Below are 12616 nucleotides of genomic sequence, written 5' to 3'. Positions count from 1 at the left end.
TGTAAAATGAGGAGGTCGGACTAAATGGCCTCTGAAGTCCCTTTTGGGTCAAAATCTTTGATTCAATTAATTTCCTAACAGTTGGAGCAAACCAAAAGTGAAGTGATAACCGCTGACATTTATATAGTACTTTGTAGTTGGCAAAGTGCTTTACTTAGGACAACCCTATGACAAAAAGACCTAGGAGTATTATGATACCCATTTTACAGAAAAGGAAACAGACAGAGTACTTATGTTAAGGAACTTACCCATGGCTTCCCACTAGTGAGTGACAGAACCAAGATTTAAACCAAAGTCTCTCGTGACTCTATGACCAGGATTCTTTGTGCTTTATTCACTGCTCCTCACTAGAACATACAGCTTTTTTTGTCATGGAATTGACTGCCTTTGAAAGTTAACAGCAACCACAAAATCAATAACCTAGTAATAATAATAGTAGTAACAGATGGATAGAAAAAAACTTATATAGCACTTTATGGTTTGCAAAGTGCTTCAGAAAGATTCTCTCATTGATCCTCATAACCACTCTAGGAGGCAGGGCCTATCATAGTCATCTCCATTTTACAGATGAATAAACTGAGGCTGACAAAGTTTCCTGTGACTTGTACATGGCTAGTAAGCATCTGAGGCTGAATTTGAACTTAGATCTTCCTGATTCCAGGTCCAGCTCTCTCTACCCACTGCACTACTTTAGTTGCCTTTTTGTCTAAAATATTGTCTCATTTCATTTTCATGTCTCTGTTGGGTGGTAGGTAGAAGTAATAGCTTCCCTATCACTTGAAAGGCTTCAGGCAAAGTGTGGATGACCACTCCTTGAGTATGTGGCAGAGGGGACTTTTAGTTCAGCTAACTAATTCAGAAACCCCCGAGGTCCCTTCCACCTCTGAGATTCTATGATTTTCTATTGTCAGTCAGACTACTCCCAGCTAGTCATAGGAAGACCTCTAGGTGTAATATATTTATTGTTGCCTTGTCCTCAGCCTTCAATAATATCCACCCAATATTGAAGAGCTAAGACCTTCTCCCAATTCCCTCCATGCCCAGGCTCAATTTGTTTATTTTTTTTAAAGCAATGAAAGTTTTGAAAAATTCTTTGTTGTATGGAATTGCTCTAGACAGAAAGGAAGAAACAAGGAAATTAAGACAATTTAAAAACAAAAGATATTCAGAAAATTTTATTTCAAAGAAAACAAACAACATCAAGTTTTGTTCCTACGGGATTTGTTTGTCTGAGTATAACTAAGCAGGGAGATCTAGGTCAGACCACTTTGACGTTTAATCTACAGATTGAAAATAGCTTTGGATATCCTCCACCAACCCATTCTCTTAATGTTTACACTGTTGTAAAGCTGGCCTCCTGATTTCAGAGACACTATCCTGTCCATTACAGGATGTTCTGTGGAGTATCTTGCAATGTGCCAGCTGATACCCCCTGGAATATTTCTGATGGATGACACACCAGAGCCTCCTGGCAGGGCACTTTTTTCTTTGAAATTGAAGTTAAAAAATCTTGAAACACATTATCCTTATGTAGTTCCTCCTCCTTGGTTTCTCTGAACAAAGTGCTCACAGCCATTGACTAGCGTAGGTCTAGAAGAAAAAAAAAGGTAGAAAGACCCCTCCAAGCCCATTTTCAGTTCATGGAAGGTAGTCATTTCTGGAGCATCACAGAGAAGGTCATTAACATGATCAGAGCCATGTTTTTGTCAGTTTCAGGGAAAGGGAACTGTCAGGACTTGAAAGCCTCTCTTGTGAACCCATCCAGAAAAAAAATGGCTGCCACCCTGGTTTCATTCTTCCCTTTATGTTAAGGAAGGGAGAATGTAAATTCAAAGTGAAGGTTATAGAAAAGATAAGTTAGCTCCATTAAAGGATAGGTCAGCTAATGACTGAGGGCAACTATTCAGTCTCAGAATGTCCCCTCTAGGCAAGAAGACCATCCTTTGTATTAATACTCTCCTAAGCTTTTTTAAAAAAAAAAACTATTACTGGAGACTTGACAACATGAAATTAAAAGCGACCTGTTGATTTTTGTGTATGGGAGATATCCTACACCTGACTGCCTATTTCAGGCTCACTATGAGGTATCGGTTCTGTGAATATTCTGTCCTTAGCTATTTAGCAATTCCAGGATATCACTGATTAAAACCACTCTCTGGAAGCAATTAGCTGCCTTTTTCCTCCTCTGGGCTTGTTTGTGATTTCATTGATGAAGGGACCTCCCTGAAAGGAAACTCCCTCTACCACTGCAGAATCAGCACCTCCTCTGTAGCTTAGAGTAGCTTTGTATCTTAGAGAGCCACTGGGGAAACTGAGAGGTTAAGTGATTACCCCAGATGCAGAGTGTGAATTGAACCCAGGTTTTCCCTACTCAGAGACCAGCTATTTATCTACTACAACATACTGCTGGAAAAAGAAGAACAAGAATCCAACAGTCCCTGCCCTCAGAGAACTTGCTTACTTTCTATTGGGAGCCATTCCAAGGTTACCCCTCTCCTGGCAGAGTCACTTCCACATCCCACTGAGGTATTAAGAAGAGGAGCATTTGAAATGGTTTTGATGCTAAATGTTTTGACGCTAATAATTTTGAATGCTCTGATGGCCCCTTTTCTTCCCTCACATCAATTCAAGCTACTTGCATTATGCAAATATGCAATTTCACAGGCAGAATGGACATAGTTGGGACAGGAGTAGCATCAGCTCTGTTAAACATCTAACCACCTTTCCTCCCCCCTTTAAGTGGCAGGAAGGAACCATGCAAATGCGAGCCTCCGCCACTTAGTTCCACACATTTGTTGCCATGTAGCAGGGAGTCCTTTTTCAACATGAAACGATGGGAAAGGATTATTGCAAACACTTCTGGCAGGTTATAAAACCTGAAAGAAGTTCCAACCTTGCTCATAAATATGCATTGTGCAGAAAACAGTGCACCTAATGTGCCGGGGAAATCGGTGTCTTCTGAGTCATTGCGGATCATTGAATAAGAGAGAAAAACCATTCACTGGGTTGCTATTAGATTAATAGATGAGGCTTCTGCCAATTTTTGTTCACCATGCAATAACATCCCTAAAAATATCTGATTTTCTCCTGTGGTCAGAGATATTTTAGCAAAGCATGATGTGAACCTGCAGGCAGCAGGAGGTGTTGAATAATGGGGTAAATATGGAAAGTAGCTCTAATGGGGTTATTGTGAGCATCCACTGGCTTAATATGTATGTATGTTATATGTGTCTGTGTATGTGTATGTAATATATATATATATAATATGTATGTATGCATGTATCACTTAAGGTGCTTTGTCAATGTCATTTATTATTAATTATGATGGTGGTGGTGCTGGTGGTACTGCTGCTTCTAATAAATAGCAATTACTACTAAAACATTACTACTATTACTGAGGCTGTTATGCAAATAGGGATTTTGCTTTTTCTTGAGCTCCCATAAGGCACTTGGTCATATGTCTACGGGTAGAAATAAAAGATAATAAGAGAAAAAAATCAGCCTAGGCAACTAAATGACACTGCAAAATAGAGTACTGGAGTCAAGAAGACCCGAGATACTCACTAGCTGTGTGACCATGGAGAAATCACTTAACCTCTCTCAGACTCAATTTCTTTACCTGTAAAATGGGGATAATAAGAGCACCCACCTCCCAGGGTTGTTGAGGGAATCAAATGAGTTAACACATGGAAAATGCTTTGTAATACTCAAAGTGCTGTATAAATGTTTATTATTATTATTATTATTATTATTAATTATACTAGTGGAATCGTGGGTCTAGATTTATTTTTTTAAGTGTAAAGACACTGTGCTTAGGGCCTAGGGATAGAAATTCAAAATAAAATCGAGCTGTTGGGGAATCACGAAGCTGTGATCCTTTGGCTGCATCTTGCCATGGGCAAGAGATGGTAAACCATCAGAAAATGGTTCACAGATATTTCAAAGGTTTCGGTGAACCAAATCTAACAGAAGTTCTGCTTGGAGGCAAATATGCTTCTCCACATATATTCAACTCAAACCTGAACTATGGACAGAAGTGATAACAGCCAATCTTAATCATGGCTGGCCTCATAAAAAGTCAGGCCTGAAATAGACACATTAACAACTTATATTCCGAGCCATTATCTGAACTCTGATGGATAAATCGTACAAATGATGTATCTAGTCATTGGGTAGGTTAACATACTGTTATGAAAATTGTTTTTGCCACAGATAGACCATATTTCATATGCTAATAAGTATTGATTAAGCACCTACTGTGTGTCCAGGTTTGTCCTAGACTTTGAGGGATGACAAGAGTATCTCCTAATAAGTGCTAAATTCATGGCCTCTAGGTGTATGTACATGTGTGTGAGAGAGTGTACAGATCAGTTCAGTGCTTAAATATCCCTGAATGTGGCCTTCTCTGATAAGCAAAGCACTCCTGGGTAGCCATCTTCATGTTAAAGACTTATTTAAGTGCCTCCGGAGTTGGTTTGACTTGGATCCTGTTTAAAAGAAACCAGGTGGAAAAGAAGAGAGGAGACTCTTCTAAGTTGTTGTGACTTAGTGACTACCCTAATTCAATTGTTTTTACAGACAATAAACAGGACTGAAGAATGTCGATCTGAAAACTTTGCCTTGAATGGAGAAACTTCATTGAACAAGGAGTTGGCTTCCAGTTTGCACAGGCGTCAACCGAATGCTTTTTTTTTTCATTTTCTACTTTACCCAATGAAAAAAAAAACCCAAGTGTTTTTATGTGCTGTGCGAAAGGTTCCGTCATGTAGTCTGACAGTTTTATTTTTGCTATAATTTTTTTTAATTAAAGAAAAAACCCAGAGGGGGAAAAAAAACATAAACACTGGGGGTTGACATTTCATCTGGATGAACATTCGGATTCAGAATTTACCTGAAGGTGTAGATAGATTTTTTTTTTAAAAAAACAACATCAAATCTGATGATGTCAAGAGGGAGCGAGCTGAGATGAAAACCTTGTCTTCCTCAATAATTAAGCTACTTTCTCTTTTTTTCCCTTCTTTAACTCTAGTGCATTGGTTTTTTTTAAATTTTTTTCTTAGAAATGTTTAGGTAAGGTTTATCTTGAATCTTAATTGCCTTAATTTTAAGGACGTCAGAGGCTCTCCAGGCAAGCTGTCCACGTCTTGTTAGAAAAAAAACGGAGAAGGAAATTTGAAAAGACTGCTTTGAGCCAGCTTCAACTGGTGCAGAAGTTTAATAGACTCTGAGTTTTTAGGGTGAAAAAAATAAACTGTACAGTTGAAAAGAAAATGTTTTTCTTCGTTTGAAGAAAATTTGTTGATAAAGGAACCGTGGCAACTGCAAGGATTAGAAAAAAATGCTGGGACTTTTCATGAACTTTGTCTTAAGTGTTGACAGGAATCATTCTAGAAAGGAAACGTGATCGACAGGAAAGTTATTGACATTGGTTCAATCAAATGGCTGCATTCGAAATGATACGGGATTTGGGGGGGGCAGGATGCAGATTTTTTTTTTTATTTCCAAGGCGTGATCGCTGACAAAAGCCCTTGTGCTTTTTACCTGCAGTCTTTTTTATGAGCGTTAAGAAGTTTTTAGTCAGCTTTGCTTGTCACATTGCAAAACCTAGCTTAAGAGCATTAAAAAAAAAAAAAAGAAAAAAAACTTAAGTAGATAGGAGCTTATGGTCAAAAAAAGTGCAAAAAAAAAGCAATAGATAGAAGAAATTGTTGACAATTTCTGTAGTCTTTCCTAGTTGTGATCAAATGCAGCCTATGGATGGCCTATTTTATACCAAAGATGAAGTGACATCCTAACGCAGTCCAGAAGATAGAGGTTTTCTTTTGTGTTTTTTTCTTTTTTTTTTTCCTCTTCTTTAAAAAAAAAATCTTTATTTGACCTACATGGCCGGACCAGTTCTTATTTTCATGTTTGTTTAACCTATATTCCACTGGTGTTTTACATACTGCAGAGTTTATAAAGAAAATTGCACATTAGTTGGGCTTAGGAACCCCAGACCTGTTGGGTTCAGTTGAGAATCAGAACAGGACAAGATCCAGGTACCAACTAATGTTACCGAAAAGGCTTTCATTTCAATGAGCTTTTCGCCTACGCTCTTGTACAGCGCAATCCATAGTGGGGGCCACCTCTATTAGGAGGCATTTGCCTATAAGGCTGAATTTTCTTTCTGTGCATGTTGGACTATAAACTCCTCTGGGGAGCAAATATTTCAAAAGGTCACCTCTCCCCTTCCCCCCTCCCTAAAAAAGTCTGTGGAATGGTAGGTGGTCTCCTTAAAGAATGTCTCATTGTCTTCGTAAAGAAAGTCTTCCTTCTGAATTCTGTCACCCCTTTGGTTCATCTGCTCATCTCATCCAGCTTAGGTAGCAACTTTGATTCTGAAATTAAGAGAAAGAGGAGGCAGAGTTGCCTCCCTTCTAATTTTTTTTATTGCATCTTTGAAGGCTATGGTTGCCAGAAAAAAAGGGGGAAAATTGGACTTTTTTCTCAATTTAACTTTCCTGGGCAGGTAGGAATATTAAAAATAAGGGGTTTTTTTCCTAATGGAATTCTGGATAAGCTCTTAATATGCTGGTTGACAATCAAAAGTTAGTATGATTTAAGAAAACAAAAACCAAAAGGACCGGGTCCTAGAGATCAGCTAAGCCAAAGGAGTTGGTGGATGCCCAATTAGGTCCAAAAGAGAATGCAGTTTCATTAATGAGACACAATTGTACATGGTTCTTTGAAGACATCCATGGGAAATCTGCAATGTTTTACCGGAAATCCAGGGCGTGAAATGTTGTTAATTGAGAAGAGTTTGGTAGTAGTACTGTTTTCTGAATGAGACACTGGATCAAAGAATTAGTGGATGGGCTAGAAGACAAAAATAAGTTACTGAGTCAAAGGAATGAGTTATAATGAGGTCATTTTGTATAACTACTATGAAAAAGGAAACTATTAATTTAAGAGAAAAAGAAGTCAATCATATCCCAATGAAATCCACTTAAATAAAAACTGTGGTTCTGAAATTGATCTGAAGTTCTCATGAAAGAAATGCAAAAATGATTTCAAGTAATGGTGCTTCCCTATATCTTAATTTTAATTTTTAATTTGAGGGAAAAGACCCCTTGAATAATTGGCTTCTATAATCCAATTCAACACTCATTACAGAGAGAAGAAGCCACTACCTGTTTGTCCCTACTATCTTATAATATTTCCATAGGTTAAGGGGGTGGGGTCCCTCTAGGTTTCCCCTTCATTTGTTACCTTCTCTCTGAGGTTTGTACTTTTTTTTTTCTTTTGGCATTTTGTAGATGGCACCAACTTGGGTTTTATCATTGTAGAGTTGCCCGTAGAGAGCTACAAAGAATCCTTCAAACCAGTTCTATTTATTTTCTTCTTCCCATTCTTCAAAACTCCTTGTATAATTATGGATTCTCCCTGAGAATAATTGAATTGGATAAAAAGCAACTTAATTTTATTCTATTTCCTTATAAATCCTTGTGACACAAAGAAAAGTCTCATTTGCTTTGGATAATGAGATTCCAAGGTAGCTACCATGTGGCTGATGAATATGCTGAGGTCACTTCCTATTTCTATTCAAAACCCTGATGTCTAATTTATATCTTTAGAAGTTGTTGGGTTTTCGTTTTGCTTTCTTTTGTTTTCCCCAGCAATTGAAAAGTAAAATAATTTTTTTTTTATTAAGCCAATTGGGGCAAAAGGCAATCACCCCACCAAACATTTTGACCACTGCCATGTATTTATTTTGTGTTCAAATTGTTTAATCTGTGCCACACTGTCAAAGTTCTCATCTCATACCAAAAAGGAAAGGGAAAATATTTCTTCTCTATATATGAGTTAGCTCACCCTTCTCCATCCTCTGGCCGATGAATTTTCTCAAGTGTTAAACCAAACCTGAAATATAGCAGCATACACAGGTAGGCAACAGTAAATTCCTAGGACAGGTGCTATTTGAGAGGGAAAAACACACACAAGCAAACCAACCTGGCTGTGTTTGCTTGGAAATAGTGGTAAATGGAAGGAACCCTGATAAGCTTATAAACTTTACTGCAGAGATGGTAAAATTCTTTAAGAACACCATTGTCTAAAAACAAAGTCAATGTCCTATATGCTATGGGTCAATAGAGTTTCTGCATTTGGCCTGCTATTTCAGTTGTCCAATTGGTCTTACATATCAATGCCAGGAGATTCCTGATTGAATGATAGTTACTTAAAGTCTTTGGGCAAGAGAGTCTGACCTTAAAATATGGGAACAAACTAAAATCAATAAACCATACTCCATAAATATTTGTTGTCACATTCAAACTGTAGTCAACAGTCAGTGGAACACAAATGAATATTTTTTTTTCACAAAGATGAGAGGTTGTCAGAGGGAAAATGTATATGATAACTAGGATCTTCTAAATATCTCCTTATAGAGGAAATATGAGGTCACAGAAGGATTATAAGGCAACTGAATATGCAAACAAGCGGTGGTAACAGAGGCTGCCTTGGGACTCTTAGAATTCCTGATTATATATAAAATCTGAATATACTAGTTGACTAAAGGATTTCCAACCAGTTGTTGGCTAGATTCTGTTTGTCTAGAATGTTGGTGCCAGTCTTCATTAGAATTCTTGCCAAGGCTCTTGCACATGCATAAAAATGGTGGCCCATTTTGAGTAGCCCCCATTATATGAAATGTGGATTTCAGGGGAACTTGATTCAATCTGGACACCCAGGGTATAATATCTTCCTGTTTTTTTTTCAGTAGATTAAATGGATTCATTGGAACAGATTAAATGACTAACAAAGCTAGACATATGTTTTTAAAGAAAAAAAATGTTTTGTTCTAAAGTGGGTATATGAACCATTGCAGAAAAGGAGAGCTATTCAGGAAAGAAAATCTTTAGTAAGTGTTAAATGGTTTTTATATGAGCAAAAATAAAATGAAGGGAGATTATTTATGTATGTGTGTACCAACATGCAGCCCGTTTGAGGAAACCTCCATTGTAATAAAACCTATTTTTAATATGTCATAGTATTTTGACCTATATTATGTTGTCTAGGGCAGGAAAGGATGAAATTTGGATTTGGATTTCATAGCTAGTCCAGTGTGCATCAGTTAAACTCAGCTGGGCTGGCAAGTTCTTACTGAATATTAAAGGAGGAGTTGGATGACAAAATTTTCATAGGCTCATTGCCCCAGTCCTCCCAGTTGTCCATCCTGCATCCAGACTGTAGTGAACTTAAGAGTAATGAATCTATCTATCTTGATGGTGACACCAAATATGGTTTTGGAAAAGACTTGGGTTTCAGTCAATCTCAACTGGAATTTGTTGTCAAAAATTTTCCTCAAGGTAAAATTGTTCCTATCATTGAGCTCTTGGTCAGGGATGGTTCCAGTGGTTGGTCTATTGTTCATGGTACTTTGTGCAATGAGAGTGCAAAAGTCTAACACCAAGCCCAGTGAGTGTTCATTAGCTTCTACTTAGTGCACCTACCCCCTCCCATCAGGTTTAATGATTTCTTTTGTTTGAACTTGATGCTTATACATAAATGCCACTGCCAGGGATGGATAATGTCAGCAATGCCCTTTGGTTCCCTATCATTCCTAATTCAGTATATAGTAGAGATATAGTATAGGAGGAAGCCACTTCAAGTCCTCCAGAAAACATCACCTCTATACGATCACCACCATTTCCCACATCAGTTAGTCCACCCTGGTCTGCCCAGCCACTGATCACATTCACTGCTGAGGCTTACTGCCATGATTTCTGATTGTACAAAGGAATCCATTCATCCTCAGTTCCTTCCGTCCACCCTTGGGCAACGGCGCTGTTCATTGTACTACCTCCAGGGAATGGTGGATAATGAAACAGAAAGGAGGTAAAAATGAAATCAGTCCAATTTACTACTCATCAAATCATCTGATAACATGTTAGGTTGACATCTTTGGTTACAATGAGGTATATTGGGTTTATCTGCGACTTTCATTTACCCAACCCATCTTGTCCCTATTCACCACAATTTGTGGAAAGCTAACTAGAGTCTTTGAAGATGATCAATGGGGGAGAAAGGTGCTAAAAGCAGAGATGTTGATTTGGCTTCCCTCACTGTTGTCATTTCTTTGACATCTCTATACTTTTGACCAGGACAAAAATGAATTGGTTCACTTATCAGAGAGTGGAACATCAACTGTTGGGCCAATAGGCCTCAAATTTTAAATCTCTAAGAAGGATGTGCTTAGTTTTTGTGCTTTGAATGACTTTTCCTTCCTGTATCATGGCACAATGGTTCCCATAGTCTGGTAGATGTTAACAATAGCTTCAAATGGAAATAATGCCTACTTTTTTTTTAATTTTCGAGTTGGGCATCTTCTCAGCTCCTTGGTAACAGAATATTGCTAAAGGTGCTTTGTCTCACATTATAAAATTTTTTTCATTCTAATTCTTTAGCAGAAAAAAAATGGGCTAGTTCCTAGGCATCAAGGAGTCACTTAGAAAATGCATCCCTCTTCAAAGGGAGGGAAAGAAAAACAGTAAAACAGAACAACAATCCTCTGTGTATGAGAAAATCCATGGATATAATTGGAACCATAAAGCTAAGAATAAGCAAACAAAAAACATGCTTGATGTGTTGATGAAAAATTAGCTTCTATTAGAATGGGACATGGCTTCTTTAAAGAATCTTTGCAGACCTCATGGTAACCAAATCCTAGGCCATTGAACCTCTGAATGCCATTCAGTTATGAACCTTATTTATCAAAGAGCATTTTTGTCCTGCTGTCTCTGATTGTCATGGAAAGTTCTGTAATGCTAAGGTGTTTCAGGTTTTCTTTTTTTCTTTTTTTTTTCTTTTTCTTACTTTATTTTTCCATTTGTACCACAGTCCGACTAGCTACCATTTCCCCCACTCCTTGGGCTTTCTGTAGATCAGTGGATGTTAGGTTTAAACTTCTGTTTTCTTTGATGAAGCTTTCAATAAAAAATGAAAACAAAACCAGAGCCTTTTGTTGTTTGTGCACAGCTCTATTGGGAATCTCTCAAGCACACACACAGAGAAAGAGACAGCGGGCAGGGGAGCAGGGGACTGAGGAATCATAGAAGATTTAAATTAGGCATGCCAGCACTCTCCATTGTGGAAATTTGGATCATAAAGTCATTGATTTAGGGCCACAAGGAGCCTTAGAGGTCATCATTTTCAAATAGAGAAGCTGAGGCCCAAGAGAGGCCATAGAATCACACACCTAGAGCTAACGGGGTCTTTAGAGGTCATCTAGTCCCCTGTGCCTCTCATTTTACAGTGGAGGAAACGGAGACATAGAGAAATGGACTTGTTCAATGTCACAGGGTTAAGGTCACAGTAAAAGAAGAAGAACGGACTCTTCTGGGGCAGGTGTGTCCTTCATTTTAAAGGATCTCCATCACCCTAATCACTAAGAGTTACTGGTTTGGAGCCATTGGAGATCCAGGATGATGGAGGTTACATTGTAGTGCAGTCTCAGTTCTTTGCAGATTTTTTAAGCTATTGTGAAGAGGAATAGATTAAATGGATAGGAAGATAGGGATAGAGAAAAGGGACCATTGTATCCGTACCTAATAAAAGACATTAATAAAGAAAATGCAAAAACAAACCCAAATAATGAATGAAGGAAAGAATGAATGATCGTCTCAGCTTGGGACAGGAAAGTTGTCACAGATGACAAATATGTCTCCACACGAGGGTTATGATGCTTAGAAATGTACGGTTTTATGCAAATCACATTCATACTGGTGAAAACATTGCCAAGGGTATTTCTGACTAAGGAAGAACAGACTGAAATTCTGAAATGCTGTCAAATAGCTACTGGATGACCTTGAGAGGACTTCTCCCACCTTCCCCTCAGAGCCCAAGAGGAAAAGGTGAAGTTTCTGTGTGTCAGGTAACTACCAAGAGAAAAAGGAAAGAGACCAGACCTGTGATTCACTGATAGAGAGAACTCTTGTGTGAAGACACTCCCTGGGCCAATGCAGATGAGCACCTTCACAAGTTCATTAGAACACAGAGGTTGAGTGACTTGCCCAGAATCACCCAACAAGCTTGTCAGAGGCTAGATTTGCACCCAGGTCTTCCTGCTCAGAAGCCAGCTTTTTATTCACTATACCACATTGCCTCTCTGCCCAAAAGCAAAGAGAAAATCTCCCGGCTTTGTGACCCTTCAGGAGAAAGGGGCACCTCGTTAGGTTAAATGCTCTTTGGTGTTCATTGTTTACCCTTAGAACCAAGGGAGACACGATCTGCAGCTAGAGTAAGAATAAATAGCATTTCATTGGCCCTTTAATGTTTGCAAAGCACTTTCATTTCTCATTTGATCTTCAAAGTAATCTTGTATGGTAGGTACTATTATCATCCCCACTTTACAGATGGGAAAACTGATGCAGGCAGAGATAAAGCGACTTGCCCAGGGTCACATAGCTAGTAAATTCTTGAGGCTGGGTTTAAACTGAAGTCTTCCTAACTCCAGGTCTGGCACTCTGTCCCCTGTACCGTCTAGCTATTAGTAGCATTAAGCAGCCTGGATTCAAAGAAGCGTAGAGGAGCTGGGGAATGGTAAGTTTAATATAGTCAATATTCAATATTTAATAATTGA

At 38.4% G+C, this 12616-nt stretch overlaps 1 protein-coding gene across 4 annotated transcripts in view; it reads left to right on the top strand.

Annotated features, from left to right (window-relative positions):
- The window catches only part of RBMS3 (RNA binding motif single stranded interacting protein 3), a 758966-nt gene extending 747975 nt beyond the window's left edge, over positions 1-10991 (top strand). For all 4 annotated transcript variants that reach the window (XM_036759106.1, XM_036759112.1, XM_036759109.1 and 1 more), the window contains one exon: positions 4579-10991. In XM_036759106.1, the coding sequence (XP_036615001.1) occupies positions 4579-4585 (7 nt within the window). In that variant the 3' untranslated portion in view covers positions 4586-10991. The remainder of the gene's footprint in view (positions 1-4578) is intronic.
- The last annotated feature ends 1625 nt before the right edge of the window (positions 10992-12616 follow it).

Source organism: Trichosurus vulpecula, chromosome 5, assembly GCF_011100635.1.
Source record: "Trichosurus vulpecula isolate mTriVul1 chromosome 5, mTriVul1.pri, whole genome shotgun sequence".
Lineage (NCBI taxonomy): Eukaryota > Metazoa > Chordata > Mammalia > Diprotodontia > Phalangeridae > Trichosurus > Trichosurus vulpecula.
This window is presented reverse-complemented; position numbering and strand designations above follow the sequence as displayed.